The 26,001-nt window shown below is 54.0% G+C and overlaps 13 protein-coding genes across 13 annotated transcripts; 8 read left to right on the top strand and 5 right to left on the bottom strand.

Moving 5' to 3' along the window:
• Window positions 1-599: 599 nt before the first annotated feature.
• AB675_2101 (Nucleolar protein 58) lies at window positions 600-2,459 on the top strand (the record flags this gene model as incomplete). The annotated part of the gene is made up of 1 exon (XM_018142046.1): window positions 600-2,459. The coding sequence occupies one exon, from the start codon at window positions 600-602 to the stop codon at window positions 2,457-2,459; it is 1,860 nt and encodes a 619-aa protein (XP_018002746.1).
• Window positions 2,460-3,038: 579 nt separating this feature from the next.
• On the top strand, window positions 3,039-3,773 carry AB675_2100 (uncharacterized protein; the record flags this gene model as incomplete). The annotated part of the gene is made up of 2 exons (XM_018142045.1): window positions 3,039-3,185; window positions 3,285-3,773. 2 exons carry the CDS (start codon window positions 3,039-3,041, stop codon window positions 3,771-3,773), a joined length of 636 nt encoding a protein of 211 aa, XP_018002953.1.
• Window positions 3,774-4,864: 1,091 nt separating this feature from the next.
• AB675_2099 (40S ribosomal protein S0) lies at window positions 4,865-5,791 on the bottom strand (the record flags this gene model as incomplete). Its single annotated transcript, XM_018142042.1, has 2 exons — window positions 4,865-5,561; window positions 5,619-5,791. 2 exons carry the CDS (start codon window positions 5,789-5,791, stop codon window positions 4,865-4,867), a joined length of 870 nt encoding a protein of 289 aa, XP_018002912.1.
• A 283-nt stretch (window positions 5,792-6,074) lies between these two features.
• Window positions 6,075-7,064, top strand: AB675_2098 (uncharacterized protein; the record flags this gene model as incomplete). The annotated part of the gene is made up of 3 exons (XM_018142041.1): window positions 6,075-6,120; window positions 6,169-6,632; window positions 6,873-7,064. The coding sequence occupies 3 exons, from the start codon at window positions 6,075-6,077 to the stop codon at window positions 7,062-7,064; spliced, it is 702 nt and encodes a 233-aa protein (XP_018002933.1).
• A 978-nt stretch (window positions 7,065-8,042) lies between these two features.
• Window positions 8,043-8,957, bottom strand: AB675_2097 (uncharacterized protein; the record flags this gene model as incomplete). Its single annotated transcript, XM_018142040.1, has 2 exons — window positions 8,043-8,564; window positions 8,721-8,957. 2 exons carry the CDS (start codon window positions 8,955-8,957, stop codon window positions 8,043-8,045), a joined length of 759 nt encoding a protein of 252 aa, XP_018002647.1.
• Window positions 8,958-10,773: 1,816 nt separating this feature from the next.
• On the top strand, window positions 10,774-11,685 carry AB675_2096 (Trimethyllysine dioxygenase; the record flags this gene model as incomplete). Its single annotated transcript, XM_018142039.1, has 1 exon — window positions 10,774-11,685. The coding sequence occupies one exon, from the start codon at window positions 10,774-10,776 to the stop codon at window positions 11,683-11,685; it is 912 nt and encodes a 303-aa protein (XP_018002712.1).
• A 329-nt stretch (window positions 11,686-12,014) lies between these two features.
• On the bottom strand, window positions 12,015-13,667 carry AB675_2095 (Actin-related protein 10; the record flags this gene model as incomplete). Its single annotated transcript, XM_018142038.1, has 1 exon — window positions 12,015-13,667. The coding sequence occupies one exon, from the start codon at window positions 13,665-13,667 to the stop codon at window positions 12,015-12,017; it is 1,653 nt and encodes a 550-aa protein (XP_018002785.1).
• A 240-nt stretch (window positions 13,668-13,907) lies between these two features.
• On the top strand, window positions 13,908-14,888 carry AB675_2094 (Flap endonuclease-like protein; the record flags this gene model as incomplete). The annotated part of the gene is made up of 2 exons (XM_018142037.1): window positions 13,908-13,921; window positions 13,973-14,888. The coding sequence occupies 2 exons, from the start codon at window positions 13,908-13,910 to the stop codon at window positions 14,886-14,888; spliced, it is 930 nt and encodes a 309-aa protein (XP_018002886.1).
• Window positions 14,889-15,052: 164 nt separating this feature from the next.
• Window positions 15,053-16,237, top strand: AB675_2093 (uncharacterized protein; the record flags this gene model as incomplete). Its single annotated transcript, XM_018142036.1, has 1 exon — window positions 15,053-16,237. The coding sequence occupies one exon, from the start codon at window positions 15,053-15,055 to the stop codon at window positions 16,235-16,237; it is 1,185 nt and encodes a 394-aa protein (XP_018003044.1).
• A 314-nt stretch (window positions 16,238-16,551) lies between these two features.
• Window positions 16,552-17,052, bottom strand: AB675_2092 (Folic acid synthesis protein fol1; the record flags this gene model as incomplete). Its single annotated transcript, XM_018142035.1, has 1 exon — window positions 16,552-17,052. One exon carries the CDS (start codon window positions 17,050-17,052, stop codon window positions 16,552-16,554), a length of 501 nt encoding a protein of 166 aa, XP_018002617.1.
• A 538-nt stretch (window positions 17,053-17,590) lies between these two features.
• On the top strand, window positions 17,591-19,405 carry AB675_2091 (Serine/threonine-protein kinase psk1; the record flags this gene model as incomplete). Its single annotated transcript, XM_018142034.1, has 1 exon — window positions 17,591-19,405. One exon carries the CDS (start codon window positions 17,591-17,593, stop codon window positions 19,403-19,405), a length of 1,815 nt encoding a protein of 604 aa, XP_018002804.1.
• Window positions 19,406-20,144: 739 nt separating this feature from the next.
• On the top strand, window positions 20,145-22,274 carry AB675_2090 (Serine protease/ABC transporter B family protein tagD; the record flags this gene model as incomplete). Its single annotated transcript, XM_018142033.1, has 2 exons — window positions 20,145-21,175; window positions 21,224-22,274. 2 exons carry the CDS (start codon window positions 20,145-20,147, stop codon window positions 22,272-22,274), a joined length of 2,082 nt encoding a protein of 693 aa, XP_018002902.1.
• A 272-nt stretch (window positions 22,275-22,546) lies between these two features.
• On the bottom strand, window positions 22,547-23,068 carry AB675_2089 (uncharacterized protein; the record flags this gene model as incomplete). Its single annotated transcript, XM_018142031.1, has 1 exon — window positions 22,547-23,068. The coding sequence occupies one exon, from the start codon at window positions 23,066-23,068 to the stop codon at window positions 22,547-22,549; it is 522 nt and encodes a 173-aa protein (XP_018002829.1).
• Between the last annotated feature and the right edge of the window lie 2,933 nt (window positions 23,069-26,001).

Genomic DNA, 26,001 nt, shown 5'->3' with positions numbered 1-26,001 from the left:
GCATCACCATAGGCGGGACCGAGCTGCATCTTCACATCGTCGATGCTTTCGCACTGTGTCAACTGCGGGATATCAGTGGCTGCTGCGATTCCGCTTCCAGATACATACATTGCCATAATTCTGTGACGTGAGCAGAGTGTTTCTGTATCCTCGGACAATCCCCTCCATGAACCCGCCATTGACGTTGAAGAAGAGACCTAATCCAGAGGTTAGCGTATATAGAAGTCATTGCTTTCTGCTGCGCACCTTCCATGGCGACTCCAGGTCTCCGTGAGGGACCTCGATGGAATGTAGGTCAGTGTCGCTGGGAGTGAGACAGGACGCCTGCAGGTTCACTTGCGATATGCTGCACTGCGCACAAGAATTCGAAAGGCAGTGATGGTACTCAAGACAATGTAGGCTCCGGCTGATCTATTATTCGGGCGAGCTCCAGTTCCCGCATTGATCAACCTTGGAAGTCGATGACCTCGTCCAGGACTTAGCGGAATTAGGACAGGTCTTGGTAAAATTTTTGGACAGCCAGCGTAGAACTTCACAACCAGCATTGCATACAACGTGTCCATATCCTTAAGCCTCAGCATAGTAAGAAGATCATCGATATGACGCTTCTTGTGCTGCAGGAGACGCCTGCTGGATACGCTCTCTTCAAGGCCAAGGACAAGAAGCTGCTCGCAAAAGACGATATCGCAGAATCACTCCAAAATGTCGAAGCCGTCTGCAACCAATTGAAGCTCAAGCAGTTCGCCAAATTCGATAGTGCTGCCGCTGCCCTCGAAGAAGCCGCCGCCCTCGTTGAAGGAAAAGTCACTCCACAGCTGGCATCCCTGCTCGACACCGTCAAAGATGAGAAGAAGCTTAGCCTCGCCGTGGCCGACCCGAAGTTGGGCAATGCTATCGGCAAGCTTCCTGGCCTCGACATCAAGCCTGTGGCCGACTCGACGACCGCCGACCTCTATCGCGCCATTCGAGAACACATCTACTCCCTCGTACCACAACTCGCGCCCGAAGACTCGAAGCAATTATCGCTAGGTCTATCACATTCGCTCGCACGTCACAAGCTCAAATTCTCCGCTGACAAGATTGACGTTATGATCATTCAAGCCATTGGCCTCCTCGATGACCTCGACAAGGAACTCAACACATACGCCATGCGAGTAAAGGAATGGTACGGCTGGCACTTCCCAGAAATGGCCAAGATCTTGAACGACAACCTGGCATATGCAAAGGTCGTGCTGAAGATGGGCATGCGAGAGAATTTCGAGAAGACAGATCTTGCAGACATCCTTCCGGAAGAGATCGAACAGGCCGTCAAGATGGCCGCAGACAAGTCCATGGGTACCGAAATCACAGATGAGGATCTTGAGAATATCCAGAGCCTGGCTGAACAGGTCGTATCATTCACCGAATACCGAACACAACTAGCCAGCTACCTAACAGCTCGAATGACGGCAATCGCGCCCAATTTGACTGCTCTCGTTGGCGATCTGGTCGGTGCCCGCCTCATTGCCCACGCTGGGAGCTTAATGTCACTATCGAAGAATCCTGCTAGTACCATTCAGATTCTCGGAGCAGAGAAGGCTCTCTTCCGAGCTCTCAAGACCAAGCATGATACACCCAAATATGGTCTCATCTATCACTCGTCTCTGATCGGACAAGCCACCGGCAAGAATAAGGGCAAGATGGCGAGAGTGCTCGCTGCGAAAGCCGCTCTTGGACTGCGTGTCGATGCACTGCATGAGTGGGACGAAGGTGAAGAAGTAGGTGAGGAGGAGAAGGCTGCACTCGGCACAGACGCGCGTGCTTATCTCGAGCGCAAACTGTCAGCCATCGAGGGTCGGCCGCTGAGACCCAAGGGTGTCGCTATCGCGCCGGATGGAACTGCCACCACCACTCAACCAAAGAAGTGGGACATCAAGGAAGCTAAGAAGTACAATGCTGATGCTGATGCACTGGACGGTACAGAAGACGCTGCGACCAAGCCCAAGAAGGACAAGTCGAAAGGCAAGAAGCTGATTGAGGAAATCGAGGACACACATATGACCAACGGCGTCGACACAGACTCAGCAGAGTCACAACCCGATGAGCCCATCAATCCTGTGGAAGAGGCTGCCATTGTCCCATCAGACGACAAAGCTGCGCGGAAAGCTGAGAAGCGGAAGAAGAAGGAAGAGAAGCTGCTCAGAAAGCTCGAGCGACAGTCGAAGCGAGAGTCTAAGTTGGCTCCCGAAGTCGACATCGAAGCAGCAGCCGCCAAGGCAGGCATGAGTGCGAAGAAGTTGCAGAAGAAGCTCGACAAGGGCGAGATGGTCATCAACGGCAACGGCGAGGCTGTCAAGAAGGGAGGCGACGCGGCGCCAGTCACTAACGGCACAAATGGTGCAAGCGAGAAGAAGCGGAAGCGGGAAGAGGAAGACGTCACATCAAAAGCCGAGAAAAAGAAGAAAAAGTCAAAGGCTTGATGTGCTGATATGTACGATTCTTCTACGTTCGATATCCTGCCTCTTTCGGCTTGTTGGATTTTGTCACGAAAAGGCATATGCATGGCGTACTCGGGTAGTGGGACTTGTGTAGCATGGCGGAGTTGAGGCACACGGTCGAGATGTACAGTCACGTTTTGCAGATATCTCTCGACAATGTAAGTTCCGGGCCGGCGTGGGCCGCTCACACAATGAATACTGTGTAAATCTGCTTGCCAACCTTGTGATCAGGACGAGTGGTGATACACGCTACCCTGAGAGACGGCCGATACGTCTTAGATGTCGCTGTTGTAGTGCTAGCTATGCTGATGCGTGCAACCACACTGATGTGTTGAGAGTGGGAGCGTTGCAATATACCAATGTGTAAGTGTGAGTGGGAAGAGTGGAGCTGTCGTGGTTGCCTTCTTTTCAAAATTCCACTACAAAGTTTCAACCACATTGCTGCAGTTGCCTTCTCGATCACGAACCTCTACCACGAGTCGTGAAGCACCGAGCATAAATGCTTTTGAGGTCGATTGTCGGATCCTCAGGAAGTGACTGCCGCGATCGGCCGTAGCCAATATGAAGGTGGTCGACCCCCAGTCAGCGCTCATCACCAATATCGAAGTCTACGACTTCCTGAAATCACACACTCCACGAAAAGAGACCAAAAAGATTGGCGCATACGAGACTATCGATTTGAAGGGCTATAGAGAAGTCCGACAAGACGTAAGTCTAATAAGGTGTTGCCGACGGCTAGTTCTCGAACGGATTAACCATATTCCTTACCAAAGTATTCTTAAACTGACCACGACTCGCAACGAACAGGTTTTAAGATATGTCGAGAAGACCACACCGAGCTTAGCCACCGCTCCGCCGCCGGAACAGTACATCAAGGACACAGTAAAGCGTCTACGCTCGTACGGACTTACCAAGCCTGAAGTCTACACTATCATCAACCTAGGACTAGGTCTTCCGCGGCCGCAGCCCACAAGTGATGATGGGGAGGAACTTAATGGTACGAACGAGGAAGCGGAGGCAGAGACAGCCGAGGACGAAGTCGATCGCGGTCATGCTGTTGCTCAGATTCAGGTTCCTGGCCCAGGCACTTCTTCCGACGTGCCCACAGATGAGCAAGATACCGAAATGACTGTCGCCAGTGGAGACAACACGGCGCTTGCGCTAGTGATTGAGAGCATCGAGGAGAGGTTTCCTGAGGATGTTCGAGAAGATAGGGTAGAGGAAATCTTGGCTATTCTACGACAGTGTGTTTCACAGGCTGGTCAGCGTGCTGAGGTAGGCGACGAGAAGGTTTGAGGGATCCCGACATGCGACGTGCGTTCGTCGCTAACGCCACCACCATCAAAGAACGACCACAATCCGCGAGCTTGCGCCGCCTCGACCCCATCTGACGGGCACATAAGGCCAGCTACATCCATGATCACGAGCCAGCAGTATGGCCCTGTCCTTCTCGGTCGCCGAGACGGAGTATCCAGTCGTATGTTCAAATTACCCTGGACCTTGCATGAGCAGTCCGCCACCCAAACTCTAGCGATCTAGCTCAGCTCTCTGGCTAGACTGAGGCTTCAGCAAGTATCGCGTCTACGAGAGCTCTACACGACGGATGCGGACGACGCTGCCTTTTACGGGAGATAGTGGACCAGGTCTCAATGAGGGACACTGCTGATGGTTCAAAGATAGATGGTCACGACAGGTCTCGCCAAGATAAGACTGAATGTTGGCCCAGGTGATATGCCGAACCATGGCTGCTACACCGGTAGCTGTTGGGCGTGCAGGAAGATGCGATTCAATCGCCAAGGATATCTTCGCAAGAAGATTGATCCGGAGCAAGTTGAGGAGCATGATGCAGGTCGAGAAAGATGAGGAAGCAGGAGGGGGCGCTTCGTCGGACTCAAAGGCGAGGTGGGAAGCATGGGAATCAACACCATTGGAGCAGGCGGGCCCGATTCACGACCTGGATAGTGTAGACAAGAATCATTTTCGAAGTCTTCATTGCTAGATCGAGCCTTACTTAGGTGTTAGCTACGTAATCTGTGCTAAAAAAGGGACTATTTGGGAAACCACAAAGCACAGGGCTTTCCCTCCCGCTCTGGTAGAACATCTTCCTTGCTCCTCCGCGGCGAGCATCGGTGGTAGGTCGACATGACTCGCTACCGAACACTGATGACTCTGGGTTGTTTTGAACGGAGGACGGAAGACGGAGTGGGAGTATCTTTCCCTCATCAGTGCTTTTTGATCTCAGGTGTGTTGAGGTACTGAGGCGGTGTGTGAGGATCTAATATGGATGGGAGGTGACAGTGCTCGTCGGGTAATGGAACCGGGGTTGGCCCAGCGTCGATCTGAGGATGAGCGTTGCCTGCACCTGCGACCATAACAACGATCTTCTCTTACCAGCCAGCAGCGGGCTGAGCTCCGGTGGCAGGCTGAGCCGTGCCATCAGCCCAGTCACCACCAGTGCCAGGATCATTCCAATTGGCATCAGGAGCCGGGGCGCCCTCGATACCTGGAGCGGCACCACTCTCGCCAGCCCAATCAGCCGTATCAGTGAAGCCACGATCAACTGCACCAGGACCAGCCTCCTCAACGCCCGGCTTCTGCTCTTCATCCTTGTTCTCCTCAGCCTCGGGATCGCGGTAGAAGTACAGATCGACCACGACATCCCAGTCGACCTCACGGTTCGCAAGTGTTCCGCGCAGGCGAAGCACCTCGCGAGCCAACAACCACCAAACCAAACCAATGGCATGACGACCCTTGTTGTTGGTAGGGATAGCCACATCGACGAACTCGGTTGGGGAGTCGGTATCGCAGAGAGCGATGACGGGGATGTTGACGTAGGAGGCCTCCTTGATGGCTTGGGCATCGGTGCGCGGGTCAGTCACGATGATGAGGCGGGGCTCCTTGAATGAGCGGGTGATGTAGTTGGTGAAGTTACCGGGAGTGAAGCGACCGGCAATGGCAACTGCACCGGTGTGTGCGGCGAACTTGAGGACAGCACGCTGGCCGTAGGGGCGGGCGGAGATGACACAGATATCGGCTGGGTTGTCGATTGCGGCGATGATGCGTGCGGCGAAGACAATCTTCTCCCTGGAGAGGACGTGTTAGTACAGAACAAAATAGCCATGATATGTGCCGGTCTCTTACCAGGTCTTGGACAGGTTGATAACGTTGATGCCGTCAGGACGAGTCTTCCACAGGTACGGTTCCATGTGAACCTGCAAGTTCTTGGACCCGAGATGGGACTGAGCTGCGAGGAGCATCTCAATGTCCTGGGAGGTAGGGTTGAAGATGGGGGGGAGATTTGAAGGAGCGGCCATGTTTGCGGTGTTGGCAATGACTGCTGGGTATGTGAGTAGAAAGAGGGTCGGCGAGGTGGTCGTAGCTGTCGAAGTTCGAGCAAAAGATCGCAGTTACCAGATTCGCGGTGCGACGCCAAGATTTCTTGGAGCTATTCTCAATTCGATCTAGCCTAGAAGTCGGAGCGGAATTTTGGATCCGCCGTAGAATGTCGCGACCTCGCGACCTCATCCTCCGAATTTAGTAGGCGAGTTATCTAGCTCGACAGCCTTTCGAGCAGTCCCTCCATCACCGTCGACAACGATGCCACCTCGACCTACGGCAGCCGCTGCCGGCGGTCTGTTCAACCGTACGAAATCTCCACCACCATTTCCCGGACCATACTAACGAGCCGCAGTAACCTCCCTCTTCCAAGCCCTCCCTCGCCTCACATACACACCGCAACCACAGTTCCTCCCAACCCGATCCATCTGCCCATCCTGTGCAGCGCCATTCTCAACCACCGCGCCCCTCGAAATGAAGCGCAAGCGCAAAGTCCGGAAACGCATCGACCCCTACCGACAAGCCCAAGCACGACAACGGCGCGCGGCCAACGTTGCCCGACAAGAGTCTCTACGCAAAGCCGGTCTCGACCTGGGACACCCAGTACATTCCCGCCCTACGCCGTTCATCGAGTCTCTACATCCAAATGCGCCCCTGGCGGAGCTGAAGACTTCTTACTTAAACTACTTTGTCAAACCCAACGAGCTCTCTTCTTCGATTGAACGGTCAGCCGCGCTGACCAAACCTCGGGAAATTGATGGCGACGACAGCGCTAACGCGGACCGCCTCGAGATCTTCGAAGCTCAGCACGAGAACGCCGTCAAGGCAATGAATCTGATCACCGACCTGGGGAACTCCTCCCAGAAAGACCGCACCAGGGTGAACGTGATGCGCTGCATAGAAGAGTTCGGCCGGCATCGTACCGACGAGATCCTGCCAGCGAAACCTCGTTCTTCACAACATCCATCGAACGAGGGATCATCATCAGAAGCCATTCCAGCACGCGCCGGGCCAGACACGGGCTCTTCAGAAGTGCAAGTCGCAATTCTGACTGCCAAGATAAATGTCCTGGCGGCGAATCTGGGCGGGCAGGATAAGATCAACAAGCGGAATTTGAGGTTATTGGTGCATAAACGGCAGAAACATTTGAACTATCTTCGAAAGCAGGATCGTGGAGGTCCCAGGTGGAGGAACCTGGTCGAGAAGCTGGGCGTCAATGACGGGATGTGGAGGGGAGAGATTAGTTTGTGATGGGCGCACGCAGCGGCAGGAGGGAATGGTACGCTCGGAACGGGAGCAGCTGTATGAGTATGTCCGAGTTGTCTGGACGAATATGAGTAGTCTCTGTGTGCAGCGAAAGCATGCAACGACGGTGTGTCTGAAATAGAAATTAGTAGGCGCCAAGTCTACCTACTCGAGCCCTCGAAACCCAATACTGTATAACGGCCAATACTCGGTATGGTCCTCGATCATTCCACAGATCCACCGGCACAGCGTGTCTGTATAGTCCGTGCAGCACTATGTATACGTTTAGTTGCCCAAGCGCTCTGATCGTATACCCCTGCCTAGGTACTATTCACAGACACCTCCCCTGTCCCTCCACTACTTAAGCCTCTGATGGCCCATGACCAGCCGAGGCAGCAGTAGATGGGCGAGAACTGACCGCAACGTCGCCTCCAATCGTAGCATGAGCAGCGGCCAGCGTCAGCGCATCTCGATTAGCCACAGCTGGCGCGAGACCTGACCGCCGAGCCCTGATCTACGTGCTGACGAATAAGGCCGAGCTCAGTGGCACTACTGTTTCCACCGGGTCCAACGAGCCTGCCGGACGAGATCCTTGGTCGTGCAACTTGCTGACCATGACTGGCAATGTTTCCGACCGGCACGGCGTGGCTTGGGAACGCCGAGTCCTCATGCGCAGCTAGAGATGCGATGGCTGCTGGACCTCGTCCGGTCGCACGGACAATGTTTGCGCGTTTGAAACGCGACGTGGCGAAGAACTCGTCTTCTTACTCCTGATGCGTTCAGGGAATGAGCCCATTCCGCTCTGTGCGACAAGCAGCAACCGTGCCGTCGCTCTGACTGCGGTACACACAGAGCAGCAATAGCGTGCTCAATAAAGCGAGCTTCGCGAAGTGGCGCACTACTTGTCGATGTCACCAACATCTTGTTGCGCGGCGCGCACGAGCATGGTGACGCTGTCGAAAGTCCGAAGCGGAGGCAACTTTCTCATGTTGTGCGCATGAGCTCTTCAATATGTGTGTTACTCCAGTTGCCCTTCGTCCTGAGATATCCCTCGGTATAGCCTGAGTAGTACATGAGTGCCAAGCTATCTTCGAGGAGGATAGAATTGCCCCGAGATGTCGCAGATACAATGTGTACTATAGACACCCTCGTTCTCAGCTCCAGCTCTTGAAAGACGATGCCTGTGCTGTGCTGGTCGTTGACGATGTATCTAATCATGTCTACCAGGATGTTATCGAAGGGCGATGTCGTATACGGCGTACGGGCTTGCGCCGCGGCCCATTTCGCTTCGTCTATTCTCATACGAGTTTGATCTGACCACGAATTAACCAAGAATCGTATTTCACGAATTTCTTTGGTGAGGATGCCGTCCAATTCGGCCTGATGGGAGTGTGGCTCAACTCGATCGCGTAGAAGCTCCAGGCATAATTCGAAAGTTGGCAGGGCGGCTTTCAGATGGTGCAATGCGTCGGCAGTTCGGTCAATAAAAGATTTCTTCTCTGGCGTCTATAGGTTCAATCAGCTTCGTATCGAAACGAATGGTATAGATTATGAAATGGTCTTGCATGCAGTTAGGAGAATTCTTGGTGTGCAAAGAACATATCCTCCAGGGAGAATCCAAGGTGAGACGCCACGGTCGACGCAAGGTCGTTTAAAACTTACAAAGCACGTTACTTCGCAGTCGAGATAGTCGGCCTCAGCGCCATGCTTCGGGCAAGGGCCTCTGGTCGTACGAAAGTATTTCAAGCCGATGCTGGCCAGGGCCTCCTGATACCGTAACTGCATCTGATCAAATTTTGAACGATCCGAGAGTCCTTTGATAATTCTCAGACAGTAGTAGAGATGCTGCATACTAAGTCCCCAATCGCCGAGGACCATCGAGGTGATCCAGAATGCCATGGATGTGTTCAGTACTTCTGACAAGGAGGGGCTGCCCTGGCTCAGAGCGCCCTCATAGCACGGCCCTCGTAGGCGATGCAAGAAGCGGCTGCAGATGCCGAGTCCGAATTCGTGTTGAATATGCCCCCGGACGTCGAGTGAAAGGCAGAAGAAACAGCGAGGAGACAGTCTCGGACTGACGAAGTATCGTGGGCAACTTGAGGAAAGACGCCAAGCCAGTAGTAGGCGCTGATCTTGCTCCTAGAAACGGAAGCCGCCGCGACCTCGATAAAGAATTTGAATAGATACTGCTCTGTCTTCTGTCGGTAAGGACTACTGCTTGGTCTGAGTATGGTAGGTGTCATTGGTGACGGGCACAGTGCTGAGGGATGGGAGTCACCACAGTGGCGGCATTTCTTGGGCCTGTGGATGAGATCCAGGTCGTACACGACGCCGTTCTCACCACCACTGGCATCTTCAGGAAACCCAGGATTGTACTCATCTGACGGCGTGTCGGATTGCGGCTTGGTCGACTGCTCTTCGTAGCCTTCACATTGCCGGTTGCCCGCGAGACATCTCTTGCAGAACGGTTTCTCCTCACCACATTTGACCCGACCTGGCGCTGACTGTCAGTGCATTTGCAACGTATTTTGAAGCAAATGCCGAGGTGACAGAGAAGTTTTAAGTATTCCACACAACCTGGAGGGCACAGCATTTCTGCGGATGACATTGAGGGTCACTCACGTTTCTTGCAAGTTAAGCATCCGCCACGAGACTTTGGTGCAAAACTACGCACGCGCGGGCCTCCAAAGCGGGGAGGCTTTTTGACGGGACCTTCACCCATCTGAAGTGGATGGGGATTCGCTGAGCATCACTTTCCGAGCAAGTATTGGATCGTTTATGAATATCGCGCTTGCCTCAAACCAAGGCGATCGTAGATCCGGTTGACGCGCTCAAAGTGTCGTTTGCCAGAGCGTCAGGCTTGCGGTAGCGCTGTAGGCTGCAACACGGTACAATGGGTGGCAGCACGTGTACGCGGCAGATCATCGCGCATGAGAGATTTGATTGGCAGTGGTAGGACACAACTTGCATTGAGGAGGAAGAAATGAAAGCGTGGCGCCTGAATAGCCGATCCTAATGATGTTGTACCTAATGCTTGGCGTCAGAAAGAGAAGCGGCGAATCAATTTATCCTCGTTGGAACATAACTGCCTCTACTGCGTTCTTTTCGTCGCTGCCACGAATCCTGCTGTGACGAGGAAAGTACGATGACGCGCCAGGTGAGTCGCATCTACGGGAGAGCCTGGGTACCCTTCACGGATCCTGTAGCCTCGCCTCCCGTAGTGGCGTGGTCTCGGTGCTCTCCTTTGCTGAGGAATCAGTTTACACATCGAGGCTTGGCGCAAAGCTCACAGCCGGCGCATGCGATCCAGCAGATGCGATGTAGTAGCTCTGCGACCCCAGCAACGACTGCAGCATCCTTGCCGAGGATCTTACTGCATCCTCAGCCAGATGGCGAGTCAGAAACATCAGTCAGTAAATCGCGTGTTGCGGATCATAAGCAACAGCTCAGGATTCAACTTGGGTCCGAGCATCGTGAACTGTTTCCATCCTTCTGGCTTCGGGATCACTGCTTGTGCGATGTGTGCTCACACCCGTCGACTCATCAGAGGCAGCACAACACGTTTGCTCTCGATCCTGAGATCAAGGCCAAGGATGTCTCCGAGACGGCAGATGGTGTGAAAATTACCTGGGAGGGGCCCGATGAGCACGTGTCCATCTTTCCGTGGGACTGGTTGAAGCAACACCTACCACTCCCTTCCCGGAGCAAACCGAAAATGAAGCGCCACGGTCAGACACGTCAATGGACCAAATTCTCTAGTAACAGCCCCAAGCCGCAAACACCATATCCAAGCCTAAAAGGGCCCGACGCAGCTGAGGGCCAGAAGTCTCTTTTCTCAAACATATGGGAGCACGGCCTGGTGTTCCTGCCAGAAACACCACCCACAACCGAAGCGACCATCGAAATACTCAATACACTGGGGCCTATCCGCCACACACACTATGGCGGCTTCTGGGACTTCACAAGTGAGGTCAATCCAATCGACACAGCCTACACGAACCTGTCCCTCCCCCTCCACACTGACAACTCCTATTTCACCGAGCCGGCTGGGCTTCAGCTGTTTCATCTTCTCTCACACATGCCATCCACAACCGAATCACCCCAGCCAGGAGATTTCGATCCCTCGCTCGGAGGTGAATCTACCTTCAGCGACGGCTTCGCTGCAGCCGCAGCCCTATATCACATTGACAAAAAGGCCTACGAAACCCTCGCAAACACCGGAATTGTTTTCACTGCCGAAGGATCCCCAGCCGGCACATTCCGTAACGATCTGAGTACACGACCACGGGGCCATCCGGTCCTGGGCCATAATAGTACCAGGGCCCACTATTCACCAGATCACCTAACGCAAATTAGGTGGAACAACTGCGACAGGTCAGCGTTAACCAGATTTTCGGGCCATGACATCATGCTCGATTGGTACAGGGCTGCGAAGTTGTGGGATGAGCTCCTGAGTAGCGGAGATTTCGAGGTGGAGGTCAAATTGCAGCCAGGAGAGCCAGTCGTGTTTGACAATTGGAGGATTCTGCACGGGAGGAAGAAGTTTGAGGGAAAGAGGAGGATGTGTGGTGCGTACATCGGTATGGACGATTTCAAGGCTGGAGCGGGCAGGCTGGGTGTGTTGTAGTCAGCGATCTGGGTCTTTGAAGGTAGAGACAACTCTTGATGGACGCAATGCCGCTTTCTGAGGTAGCTCACGTCCTCAGTATTGATGGTCTCTGCAGGGGTCATCCCTGGGAAAGGCCAAAAAAGATTCGCATAGGGAAGCGCGATCCTGGGGTTTGATACTTTCTTAACGAAGTGGCACCGATGGGTCTGTCACTGTGGTGTCCGTCTGCTGCGGTCAAGATATCCATGGCTCCTTGAACCACGTGTCGGATCCGAAACGGATGTCCGACTTCCACGTTGGAACGCTTATCGGGTAGCGCTTGTGAGTCCCACCACCAGTGTCAGATCTCACGCCCATACACCCAACGTCCAACTTGTCCTCTCTCCAGCCTTCCCACCTCCTACCGCGCCAGCTCCGCCACTGGACGCCCGTTGCCCAGTTGTCACAGCATCGGTCTCTCTATCCCTCGTGGCACCCGCGATACCGCTTTCCAAAAATCGGCTCCGCTCTATCTCCACTACCGCCTTTACCTTCAAGCTCGTGAGGAGACTCGCACCTGCCCATGCACCTAGACTTTCCACGCAGCGAATTTGCCCTTGTACTGTCTGTTGAGCGGACTGCTGAGAGGAGTCTTTGGTGAGCTGCTTTTGGAGCTTGTCTTCGAAAGTACTTCCTTCTGCCGTTGTTGGGGCCGTGTCGTTTTGAGGATGTGAGATGCTTGCAACGCCATTATTGTCATCTGCCTCCGGGATGCGCCTCCTGGATCGATTCTGGACAGTGAGAGTGAGGTTCTGGCGCCCTTTAGCCACGTGCGTGCCTCGAACAGGTGTCCAACCGTGACGGGCGACGATAGCCTCCAGGTTTGTTACCACAGCCTGGCGCAGGTTGGGAATGGTCGATCCGGCGCCAACAAAGGTGATGCGAGCCATGCAGATGGCGCGGACGTCTGGCGGGAGATGCAGTAGAGCATTGTAAAGGAGCTCTGGGAGTGGGAGTTCTTCGTCGTCGGGTTGGAGCTCCGAGCCGCTGGGGAGGAAGCATTCATCCACGACTTCTGTGACTGTCGAAAGTGGGAATGACACTTCCACAGACGACGAGTCTGTAGGCCAGTCGAGCGTGACGATCGGCGACTCTTCCAGTCTCGATGCACTTTTTTCATTGGTTGGTGTTGTTGCTTGGGACTCGCACCGCGCCATTCGGTATACGAAGTCCTCGACGAAAGGTAGATCAATCTGTAGCGCCTCATCGTGGGCAACAGCCTGCTTCTCAGCGATGGACTCCAGCATCCGCCCTACATGCAGAGTCAGCGTCTTCATGCCGCGTATGCTCCGGCTAGTCTTCATCTCTCGGTACTCGTAGACCGGCGTAATTGTGGTTTCATGCCAGCCAATATCAACAACGATGCCCGATCTCATGCCGGCGGCAGCCAAACAAACAGTCGGGCGGGGAAGGAGCGATATCGAAGGAAACTTCCAGCGTCCAAAGAGCATGCTAAGAACCGCAGACAGTATTGGACGCGGTAACACAGAAGGCAGTACAAGTACTAGGCGTGCAGTGCCGGCATCAGTCAAAAGATATGTATTGTATGCGTCGCGCACAGCTCTTTCCAATTTGTCCTCGAGGAGGCCCAAATCGAATGCATCGTCCTCAAGACCATGCCCGAGATCATCTCTCCAGAGCTCATAGTCACTCACGCTATCCTCAAGGCTGCCCTTTGGAGGTTTGTAGCCTGGCAGCCATTCTCGGTAGTCGCCGACCCTGCGCGCGCTCTCAGGAGTGAAGGGTATAACGCATTGTGGTGCGCTCTCGCCTTCGAAGCCTGCTTTTACAAGCCGAGCATCGAGTTCGATGATTACAGCGTCTTCCTCCTGACGGAACGTAGAGCCTGGAGAAGAATAGTTGGAGGATATGAAGCGGGAGGTCGGTGTGTGGGGAGAGCCTGAGAGCTGTCTGTTGTCGCGAAGACCCGGGCGAATGGCAGATGCTGTCGCGGTTGCCATGGTCGGTGGCCAGCTGCGACTATCTTGGGATCAACAATTCGGCAGGCGGTAAGAACGATGGTGACTAGTGGCTTCGCAGCATCACACCTATGATTCTGGCGATGGGAGAGTGAAGTGGAGGGAACTTCACGCGCTAGCCGTACTCGGAATATAAACATCGGGACCTTTGGTCACGACATCATCACAGTGACTCCCCATGAAGAGCAAATATATCTTACATGCCAGAGCCATCTGCTCATCATGGGGATCCCGGGGTAGGTTAAGCACCTCAATGCATGGTATGCCTGCTGATGGACACTGCACAGGGTGTTGAAGGAGATTGGACGTGGTGACCGGGTAGCCTTGGCTAAGCTGGCCGTCGAGCACCTGGAACGAACGCAACGACCACTCCGTATAGCGATAGATGCAGCCATATGGAACTTCCAGACTCAAGCTGGGCAAGGCGGCAAGAACCCTGCCCTTCGAACCTTATACTATCGGCTGCTGAGAATACTGGCACTTCCAATTCATCCTCTTTTCGTCTATGACGGTCCAAACAAGCCACTCAGTAAACGAGGCCAGACAGTGTCCAGGTATGGGACTTGTCTGGCCAACGAGACTTCGAGGAAGTTGGTGGAGCAGCTACGCTTTCCATCGCATTCAGCGCCAGGTGAGGCAGAAGCAGAATGTGCTCAGCTACAGAAACTTGGTATCGTCGATATGGTCATGAGCGACGATGGTGATGCTGTGATGTTTGGATCAAAGCTCACATTGAGGAACTACTCCAAGGAGGGCGCCCGTGGCAACAAAGAGCCAACCCATGTCGATCTGCTTGACTTACGGCAGATCAAGGATGGCCCTAAGCTTGATCCAGAAGGTATGATCTTGGTGGCTCTTCTCAGTGGAGGCGACTACGATCAGCAAGGACTGCCGGGCTTTGGAGTGCACGTGGCCTGCGATATTGCTCGAGCAGGGTTCGGCTCAGATCTCATTCATGCTGTGCAGAACAACGACGAAGACGCTTTACAGGATTGGAGAGAAAGACTGGAGTATGAGCTGGAAACTAACGAGAGCGGATACTTCAAGAAACGGCATAAGACCCTCAAGATCCCAAAATCGTTCCCTAATCGCACTGTGCTAAGTTACTACACCAATCCCGTCGTTTCAAGTCCGGACACCCTCAAAACAATGGAAACGAGTGGTCGACAGACTGGCAAGGTAGCATTAACGTCCAATCTCTGAGGTCATATGCAGCGGAAACTTTCGACTGGAAATATAAGCCCGGGGCTTGGAAGCTGGTGCGGTCTTTAGCTCGACCATTACTTGCGGACCGGCTACAGAATGGCTTCGCAGACCAACTCATCCGGTCCGCGGGCCAGATCCATGAGCGTCGCGAGCATTACACGATGGGCGGCATTCCAGAAGTCCGTGTCAGCGCAGCACCTGTCGATGTTGTTGGACTCAACCTCGACATCGAGGAGGACAGTCCAGAGTACCTTGCCATGCTTGATGCAGAAAAAGATGTCGACGACGAAGCTCCCGAGGATGATGTAACGACGGCGGTGCAGAGTCCCAGCAAGTCTAAGAAAACAACATGGACCCCATATCAATTCGAGCGAATGTGGATTCCCGAGACACTGGTCGAGCTTGGCGTACCAGCACTGCTGGAAGAGTGGAATCAAGCCCAACGAGACAAGGCGGAACTGAAAGCGAGACCGCTGAAGAAGTCCAATGCGTCTAAGCTGCCCAGGGAGGTGAATCGAATCGACCAATATTTCGGCGCTTCGCGGCCCCACGAGCCACCCGTCCCAGACCCATCCCGGGTCCCCGAGCCATTGAAGCAGGCTGTTGCAGACACGAGTGCATCTAGATTGGTTGCAGCAGCAAAGAAGCCTCCGCGAAATCCGCTTCGACGAGCCATCTCTGAGATCAGTCCTGACCTGAAGCAATATTTCAAGCCTGCGAAAGTGATCCCTGGCGTCAGGCAGGTTGCCCTTAACAAGAGTAAACATCATCTGGATTCGCCGTCTCCATCACCAACGCGAGAGCTTCCGACGACCCTTCCTGGCAACACTGCCATCGTCATCGGAAGTGTTGCAGATCCAATCAGCATAGACTCATCCCCATTGGTGTTTGCAGACGTTGGTTCGGTCTCCGCCATACCAAAGACACCAACTAGGAATTCTTCTAAGACCAACAATGCTCAAACATCCCCACCAGTGCGAGAACTCGAGCAATCAGTAACCCAACGATCGTCAAGACGCGTTCGTAAGAAGCTGGAACGTGCCAAAACGGAGGGTGACCTGCCATCGAACGATTTTGCGTTGCCTCTAGACGAGGTATCTTCACCAAATGCTGTCGACTTTTCTGTGAAGAAATCGGACTATATGAGAGCCACAAAGACTGTGCTCCCTCCCGAGCTGACGACTGGGCTGAAGACGGACTTCGGTCGTAAGAAGGTGCTAGCGGCGCCCCGCGGCAGTCTTGCGGGTACGTGGAAAGAGATTGACGTTGATCTTGTCGATGATGTCGCCATGACCAAAAGTCGCAGACCACCGCGCGTCAGTTGTGTTGATCTCGCGGCAGAGTGAGTGGATCAAGGACGTTTGACCTTCCAGAAGTCCTTGTTCTCAAAGAATGTTCTTGCTCTAGTCAATTGGACGGCAGCGGTCTCGATCGTGGCAATGGCGCTGGGCTTTTCGACAAGAACAGTCACTATGGGTTGATTGTGGTCCATTGTCACGACCTGGGCGATTGCCGTTCCTAGAGCCTCGACGGTCTGATAAGACGATCCTTCGATTCGCTAGCTAGAGTTAGCGGAAATTTTGCAACCCCTCACAGAGACTCACCTCAACGAGACTCTTCACCATGTTCTGCAAACCAGGATCAGCGAGTTCATTGCGATCTACACCAGTTTCGAGCGACTGCCTCCCACGATGAGGTCAACTGATATTCGTTGCTTGTGCTCCCGCTCGTGTGGGTTCACACCAATGATGCAGGAAGCACCGATGCCCTTCAACGCCATACTCCAGGACGCATCTACCTTCTCGGAAGATCTATCGATACGCAAGTGGTAGTGAACGCCAGCATGAGCCTCCAGGATGGCTTTGGGCATCACGATATCGATACCAAGCAGCTTATAGCCATTGATACATGACGCCAAGTCCAGCATCAGACCCTGGACATTGCCGTAGATTTGGTCCTTGATCTTGGTAGAGACGGTCTTGTACAGTTTGCCATAGTCCAGGGTCAAATTGACATCGTCTTGCAAAGCAGCCGCCTCAAAGTTAGAGGATGGTTGGAGATTTAGTGTTATAGACACAGGCTGTGGTTTGCCTGGACGGCGCCAGGCATCTCGGCCAACGACAAGGTCAAATTTGAGGTCCCGAAGGATAACAGTGTCCATGGTTGATTGCTCTGGTGATGCTCGCCTGATGCTGACGATGCAGAAGGACGAGAAGAAGTGGCGGTAAACGCATAGCAAACAAATTCGTGGTTGGGTTGTCACGTGATGTAGTGAGCGAGAAATCGCCGCTTCAGGCCAATGAGCGGCCCGGGCCAGGCCAGGCTTTATGCGTGCGGATCAATATCTTTTCAGCCTCAGTCCGGGGACTCTTCCTCTTCTCTCTGTCATCATCGCAATCGCAACATTGAAACCGTTCCAGTTGTCTCGTCTTCTCTCAACAGATCTAGTCTGTGTCTAGTATCTCTTATCTCTTACATCAATGGGTCAGAAGTTCGCCCATACCATTAATCTTTCACATGCCCGAGACTCCTCGCCGGATGTCTCTACGTCCATGACTATTGTCGGATCAGCACTCTTCGCACTCTGTGAATATATCTGGCTACTGGCGTGAAGTCCGCCTTGAACTGGGCGGACGGTAATAACGCGGCCGGGCGCACGCTGCGCATTCTCAAAATAACAAATCGACACGATGACCACCATGACTCAGTCACTTCCGTCAAATGCTCTAGATGAGCCTGATGCGTCTGCAACGCAGTCCGTTGTGACTGGTACGGGCGTCATGGATCTAGATGAGCCTCAAGTGACAGACATGCGTCCGCGACAAACTTCACTCGACACTCCTCCTCAACGCGTTGGCAATGCTGCGCTAGTCGACGACCCATTCGATGACGGCAAACGCGGCAGATTGCCAGAGCCCCGTGGCAGCGCGATTCTGTCGGCCAATGCGGCTAAGAGGAAGAAGAAGAAGGCAAACAAGAAGAAAGCGACACCCCTGGGGTCGGTGAATGCGGTCAGAGGCTTCACACCTACCGAGTCTGGTGCTGAATCAGAGATCTCGACCGCGAACACGAGTCCGCGCATTGCCTCACCTCAACCACGTTTCCCGCCACTAGCTGGCGCGAGTCCCCTCATTAGGCCTGCCTCGCCTGGTATCAGCAACCTGAAAGCTCAACTAGATGCCCTAAATCTGCGAAGCGCCGCAACAAGTCGCGAGCCTTCCAGAGTGCGACATATTGAGTCTGGCGCTGAGAGCAGCGCTGCAAGCGCCGGGTCTGACACTCCCGCCGAAGAGGTGACCGAAGACATGGAGAGCTATCACATTCATATCGACCACGACTTTGTCAGTCAGGATGTGGCTGCAGAGTCCTCCGTCTCGACTGCTACGATGACCCCAGACCAAATCGCCAGCTCTCTCATTGCCAGAAAGATGACGGCTGAAGACTTCACGCCCATCAAGTACCTCGGAGACGGTGCCTTTGGCACGGTCTTGCTCGTCCGTCAGAATGCAACGGGTAAGCTATTCGCTCAGAAGCAGCTGACAAAGGCGTTCTTGAAAGTTCATAAGAAGAGGGTTGAGAACACGATGTCCGAGCGGAGCATCTTGGAGCTGGTCAACCGACACCCTTTCATCGTCAATCTGTACTACGCATTTCAGGACCACGAGAAGCTCTACCTCATCCTACAATATGCATCTGGCGGCGAGCTATTCAGGCATTTGGAAATGGAGAAGTTCTTTTCAGAGGAAGTCGCAGCATTCTATATCGCCGAAATTGTGCTGGCGTTGGAATACTTGCATGAGGTGGTAGGCGTCATCTACCGAGACCTCAAACCAGAGAATTGTCTTCTAGACGCCGAGGGTCATCTACTTCTGACCGATTTTGGCCTCAGCAAGGTTGCAGTTGAGGACGCAAGCACGCCTGGCGGAAGTCGCTGCAATAGTCTGGGTGTGGGAACAATCGAATACATGGCACCCGAGATCATCAGAGGATCCGACGAGACCTCGTACGGCCCAGGCTACGGCAAAGCATGCGACTGGTGGTCTCTGGGAGCCATGGCCTGTGACCTGATGACTGGCAAGCCCCCGTTCGGTGGGGGTAACTGGACCAAGATTCAGCAGAACATTTTGCACGCAAAGCTCGCCCTACCGTATTACCTATCACCCGACGCTAAGGACTTATTGACTCGTTTGCTACGCAAAGAGCCTCGCAAACGACTTGGTGTCGGTCATGGCGACATCAACATCATCAAGAAGCACAGATTCTTTCGCAAGATCGATTGGGCCAAGTTGGAAGCCAGACAGCTCGAGCCGCCCATCGTACCGTTGGTCACGAACCCAGAGCTGGCAGAGAATTTCGCCAAGGAGTTCACAGACAGGACGGTAGATCCTGTTCAACGGCGCCACAGCAGAGCTATGAGCCAGTCAGACCCCTTTGGCGGGTTTTCCTACGTGGCAAGCTCTTCCCTGCTGCAGCAATCGATGCTTTCAGACCTCGAGGAGGCTGTTGATGACTAGTGAACAGTACTGATGACGACATCGAAGAGAGAGCACATATAGACGAGAATGCACGAGCCTTCATGATACCTTCCAAGACAAAGAAACTGGGATTGCGTTGCGTGAAGTGGTCGAAACTGCCGCGCCAAGGCCCGGGCGGAGCAAGGTCCGGTCAGTGATTGCCGAACTTCTTGTTTCTGACGATCTATCGGCCTGATCTCGCATCCGCCTCTCTGCTTTGAAGTCCTCCTTTGTTGATGCCATCGAAACTCGTCATGTGCCGTGATGGTCGTGTCCTCGTATTCAGCTGAAGCGAAGCATTCTCGTACATGTCTCTTCGTCGTCCTTCTGCCTCGTGATCGCTCAGCTCTGGCGAGCGAAAGACCGTAGCGATCATGAGAAGGCAGCCGCATGTCTCAGCTCCACCACGAGCATTCACGAAATACGGACCATATGACACCATTGGTGGATTCGCTACTTCTGCCCGATGATCTGCTCGAAACACAAGAAACAAAGCTGTAACTGGCTGTGTCTACACGAAAACAAGGACGAACCAGATGGATAGCCGGGGCTTGTCGAGTATTGGCTTGCAGTAGCCGCCCAAATTCCCCTCTCCGCCCTGCTTGGCACACCTAAGGTGAGCACCTGCACTGCCTAGAGTGGACACATGTGCCCGGGTGGGCTCTTAAGAGGTAAGATATAAGAACAAGGGACTCGCGAGAGCTGATAAGACAATGACCATCGATTCAATCATCTCGATATGGGTCTCATTCAGATCAACGGCAACACTTTCGACCCGTCCACTGCTCGCGCGTCAGTGCGAACTCAAAGCGCGGGAGCAGCAGAAAACGAAAATGCTTCCAAATCCAAATATATTCTGGTCCAGAGCAATGGACCTCTGAAGAAGGCTGAAAAGCAAGCCCTTGCTGACGCCAAAGTTGCTATCAAAGAATACGTGTCCGAGAACACTTATCTCTGTCGTTATGAGCCCGAAGACATCGCTCCTGTTCGTGCACTCGACTTCGTCCAGTACGCAGCCGACTATTCAACGGACTTCGTCGTCAACCCATCTCTGCGTGTCCACACAGTCGGACCACCTGGACACATCTCGAGCCGCACCCATACCGTCGATGTTGTCTTCCACAAGGACTGTCAATTAAGCGGATGCAAGAAGGAGTTGTGCGAGGCCGCCCATCTCGATCCGGAAGATATTGATCTGGATGGCTCGAAGGGAAAGATCCGCCTCACCGTGCAGGAGCAATTCCTCGACGCTCTTGCCGCGCTAGACGATGTTGCGACCATCCAGGAGGTCAAACCCAACAGGCTCTTCAACAACGTTGCTCGCGGTATCTTGAAAGTTGAGAATGTGGACGTCAACGGGACCACACTCGATGGCAGTGGCCAGATTGTCGCCGTCGGAGACACTGGGGTAGACTCCTCCCACCCGGCATTTGCAGGTGCCAATCGGATCAAGAAACTGATTGCTCTTGGACGCGTCACGGGCAGCGGCAAGACAAACGACCCCGATGGGCACGGTACTCATGTATGTGGATCAGTTCTTGGTTCGGGCACCCTGTCAAACGGCGAGCCTATACAAGGATCGGCTCCCGCTGCCACTCTTGTGATGCAGTCGCTGCTCGACAGTCGTGGTGGGCTAGGTGGGATTCCTGACGACCTTGACGACCTGTTCGGTCCGGCCTACAAGGAGGGCGCTCGAGTCCACAACAATTCATGGGGTTCTTCTCAGCCGGGCCTTGCGTACGACCAGTCGTGCCAGGAGATTGACGACTTGTGAGTATCCTCAAAAGCCAACTGTAATCTCGTATTGACATATCACAGCGTTGTCCGTAATCCTGAGATGGTCATTGTCTTCGCAGCCGGAAACGATGGTGTGGACAACGACTCGAACGGCAGCATCGATCTCCGCCAGATTGGATCACAAGCCGCAGCAAAGAACTGCATTACAATTGGTGCCTCCGAGAACGATCGTCCTGACTTGACAGTCGCGTACGGCGTGTCGGGCAGTGGTCGTCGTGATCCTCGATACGCTGTCGAGCCCATCTACGGCGACCAATACGCGGACGACCCGAACGGAATGGCTGCTTTCAGCTCTCGTGGTCCGACCCGTGAGAAGAGGTTCAAGCCTGACGTCGTTGCTCCTGGCACGTGCATTCTCAGCGCGCGATCCTCGCTTGTGGCAGACAGTGGCTTTTATGGACAGTCGCCCGACCCAAAGTACATGTACGAGTCTGGCACGAGCATGGCGTCGCCATTGGCGTCCGGTTGCTGCGCCCTGCTCAGGCAGTTCCTCGTGGCCAATCCGCCGGAGCAGACGCAGAACGCTCCGCCTTCTGGGGGCAGTCAGCAGCCAATCGCAGCCCCTTCGTCCTACTCGCCCACAGCCGCACTCGTCAAGGCCCTGCTGATCAATGGCGCTGTTGAGCTCCCTGGTCAGTACACCCCGTCCGAGGCTGGTACATCGCCGAATCCAAACTCTGGCTGGGGCCGCATCTCTGTCGCTGATTCCGTTGGCGCCACTGAGGGAACCAAGATCGGCTACGGTGAGCACCCGGGTGTGGACGAAGACGATGTTGTCGAGATTCCGGTCACAATCGATGCCGCCGGAACTGGAACTCAGACACTAAAGGTCACACTGGTCTGGACCGATCCTGCTGGCGCCATGCTGCAGAACGACCTGGACCTCACGGTCACTGCTGGAGGCTCGGAGAAGCATGGGAACGTCAGCAGTGGAAGTGCTTTCGACCGTGTCAACAATGTTGAGCAGGTCAAGTGGGAAGGTGTCCCTGCCGGGGAGGCGAAAATCAGGGTTAGTGTTCAGCGCTTGACCAGTGACAAGCAGGCCTTTGCTTGGGCCTGGAAGGTTTACTAGAGGTTTTTGTGGCCTTGAAGGTGATTCATGACGGCTGCGCACTGATTGGCGAGCTTGAACTTTGGTGTTGTCGACCGAAATTGCTTGATCAATTGTCCTACTCTTCCTTGCTGACCCTTTGCGCCTACACTTGCCGTGAAAACTCCAGTTCAGGAATTCCAATCCGTTATATGCAGCGTCAGTGACTCAACTCAAGCCCATCCATCGCTCACTGATGGCCGCAACCCCAACTCGTGAGGGGTGGATGGCAGTCTCACCTCGGACGAGACCACTCACCCGCCCGACATGCCAACGGCCGAGAAGTGTTCCGTAGATTTCCACCATCCGGACAGATCGAGAAGAACCGGAATGCCCTGACTCACGTAGTCAAGAACAACAACAAAGGAGTACTTGACCTTCTCTACATTGTTGCGTCGAGTGCTCCGACGACTTGGCCCCTGAGGAGGCAATACGCGCGGCTGATGAGAGCGTTCCCTCAGCACAAGCATCACAGATATTGCGTTGGTCATCAGTTTGCTGTTCCATGCGAATGCACGAATCGCCGCGTCTTCGTCCAATAGAAGGTGCATGAGGTCATAGTGCTCTCCGGAGCGTAGCGCATGGTATACATCGGTCTCAAAACTCACGGACTTGACGTGTCGTGTGAAGCGCTCGTCTTGGAACAGCCAGTTGTCGCGAGGCGTGCCCATGGCGATGTACTTGGGCTTAAGGTTGCCTTCGGGGACGTCATCTTCGCGGTAAAGCAGGAGCGTTGGTCCGGCTCGGGCCAGCTCCTCTTTGATCTCGCTCGCCATTTGGCGGCAGGTCAGGAATGGCGCCGCGCCATGGGAATGTGATGCTGCTTTTGAATTCCTGGACCGGGTTGTCCTTTATGACGAAGAGCCAGATGTGAGCGCGGATTTCTGGGGCGAGGTGTAGGATGTGGTGCGGCATGTTCAGTCGTTGTGAGCTTCAAGGTATCGTATGTGCTAGGTTCGACGAATATTCACGGTATGCTGGTCATTAAAGTACCGGCAATGACCTGCCGGACCGACTGGCTGCTGCTGGAGTGGTAGCCGCAGTGGTGTGTGCGATGAAGATTGCATGTTTGGCCACATTCACGTTCGCTTCTTGACAGGTGGGCTTGACGAACTTGGGACTGTCATCGAATTGGGGTAACAGTCTAGAGGCAATGATCGCTGCACTGTTGGCTCAAGTCGAACACCCTACGTCCAGTACTCTTAACACTTCCAGTTTCCTGTCTTAGGGGCACTTTAACTACCTACCGAATTTTCAGCTCCTGACATCGCAGAGTGCAGGCCGTCAACCGTTTCGACATTGCCTTTGGATACATCACCAAAGGGTCCAGTCGGCGTCGTCATACCAGGCGAAGACCAGCGCCTCGGAAAGCTTTTGGTCTACCTCCCTTGAAGGCCCTTAGGCTGCCTAGAGCGTCTCCTGCACCAAAAGTCAGTAGACGCATCAAGTATCAATGCCAGATACACCGACCGCGAGAGCGGCGAAGGCGCAACCAGGATTTCGTCCACGTACTTGGGAGCGAGTCAACACGAATTGAGAGTTGTTCATTCCCGAATGGCCCGTCCCATGCCAAAGGTCAATGGAGACCTGCACTTGAGAGGCTTCCTACTCGGGCCCACCGGATGGACCTTGTTGTCTATCGAATGCAGGCCGCACAAGCTGGGTGCGTCTCTGGCGAGCCATAGAAGTGCCGAGGGGACTCGAGGCTGGGTTCGCGGCCACAACTTTGCAGCTTGAAGCCAGTCAAGACCCAAGGCAAACGCGATTACTTGTCCGGATGCGTCTGAGGCTTCAGAATGACCGAGCAACTAGGCCTGATCGCACTACCTGACCAGAGAGTCTTGCTCTGCAACTGGGTTCAAGCACATGTCTAGGTCCCGATAATGGCCTTCAGTCAGCGAGCATTACACCATGAGCCCGAAGCAGCAGGAGGTGTCGCTCAATGCAGTCATGCGTCCAGATTCTGAAAGCAATTATAGCCTCGGGTTTTCCCTCTGGGCCCTTCCACCAGCATCATCAGTCCGACGGCATTTGCGTGACAGAACATACGAGCCGGTGTAGCCACCTGGTCCTGACACCTGCAGATCAAGGATCTACGATCCTGTGCATAGCGGATCCGACGGAGTCGCAGGCCGATCTACTCCGGAATTTGTTTCCAGCTGCAACAAGACTAGCCGCCAGCCTTCTGCCATCTATTGTCACCGGGTTTGTTGGGTGCGATGCAGGAGATGTTGGGTGTCGACCACCGGCACATGGCCTCCTCATACGCTGCACCGTCGGACCTATTGGTGTACTAGCGTTTCTGCTTCTGTACTGTTGCGATCAGAGGTGCAGGCATGCTGTCTCTTCGAGATAACGCTACATCACTGCTTGCAGATCCGCTGAACCCTGTGACCCAAATTTGAGCAGCATATTTACGCATCACTGCATCATCCGAGGACATGGATGAAAGACAAGGCCGCCGAGAGCAGTCTTTCATGCGCACTCTAATTAGTCGCATCGAAAACAGCCGTCCAGGTCGATGATGCCCGACGGCAAGTGGGCGAGTACTCGTCGTTGGCAGCATGCGGTAAATACAGCAAGAGATGTCCAAGTCGCTCGACTCGTAGCATGCACACGTTATCTCTGATTGTCCTTGGAGATGTGCTCTACGGGGACGAAAGTTTGAATCGAAGCTTGGGTCAGCTGTTAGAAGGTGCAGAGTCCCCTCAAACTTCGAACACAGTAAGGTGAGTGTATCATCAACACTCGTCGAAAACTTCATACGCACCTGTTGGGTCTACGACGCTGGCTATCCTGCTCTGTGTTGCCTTCAGTGCGACCTTAGGGCAACATTGAGATCCATCACGTAGGATCAAGTGGCTTTTTGCTCCAGTTCTTACGCGGAATATGCATTATATTACTGTGTACGGCTCTCGGATCGATGGATCTGCTCCCACCGCCACCCTGAGATCCGCGACTCAACAAGAGAACCAAGAGAAGCCGCAAGGAGTCATTGCTATTCGTGTTACTTGCCCGAAGCATGAAAGATTCAAGATAACCCCTACGATAAGTGCCGGCATAGCTAGGATCTTACTCAGGTGGATATTGAGTGGTCTGATGCCCACTAGCAGAGCAGACGAACAACGACTCACTCGGCCCCAGCATGCAACGAGGAAGGAATGGTTTGGCCGCGGACAGGAGAATCCACCGTGCCTTCCAGAGATGGCTAGATCGTGCAAAGATCTTATTGGTTCAACGCCCAGGCTGTCTGTTTGCCTCGTGGTCGTTCCTTCCCAAGCGCTGATTGGCCAGCTGAAGACGGTAAGAGCATGCCTCGCGAGTGACTAATATGCTCGCAGCAAGAGTCAGCGGCGCGGTCATTCTTTCAACGACGCACGTCGAGCCGCCATACCGAATCGCACACCCCAGTCTGCGCGAGCTGTGGGCTATACTGGAGAAATGGCACTTAACGGACCCATCTAAGCTTTTTTCGAGCTTGCAGACACGTTCGGAGCTGAGGCCGAAACGGAGATGCTCAGATAGTGTCATGGCCAGGTTCGTTCTCGTCTGTCATAATCTACACCGCCTGGATCTGTGCTGGTGTGACATGATGAACTCTGCTTGCGAGGTATATGTGCCCGTGTACAGATATCTATCATCCGTCCCTGCGGGAGATCGACAGTTGCTGATTGATTACAAGCGTGCTTTCCTGCCATCATTGGCATGT

Source organism: Cyphellophora attinorum (assembly GCF_001299255.1).
Source record: "Cyphellophora attinorum strain CBS 131958 chromosome Unknown Contig6, whole genome shotgun sequence".
NCBI lineage: Eukaryota > Fungi > Ascomycota > Eurotiomycetes > Chaetothyriales > Cyphellophoraceae > Cyphellophora > Cyphellophora attinorum.
Note: the sequence above shows the minus strand (reverse complement) of the source record. Positions and strands in the feature narration are given on the sequence as shown.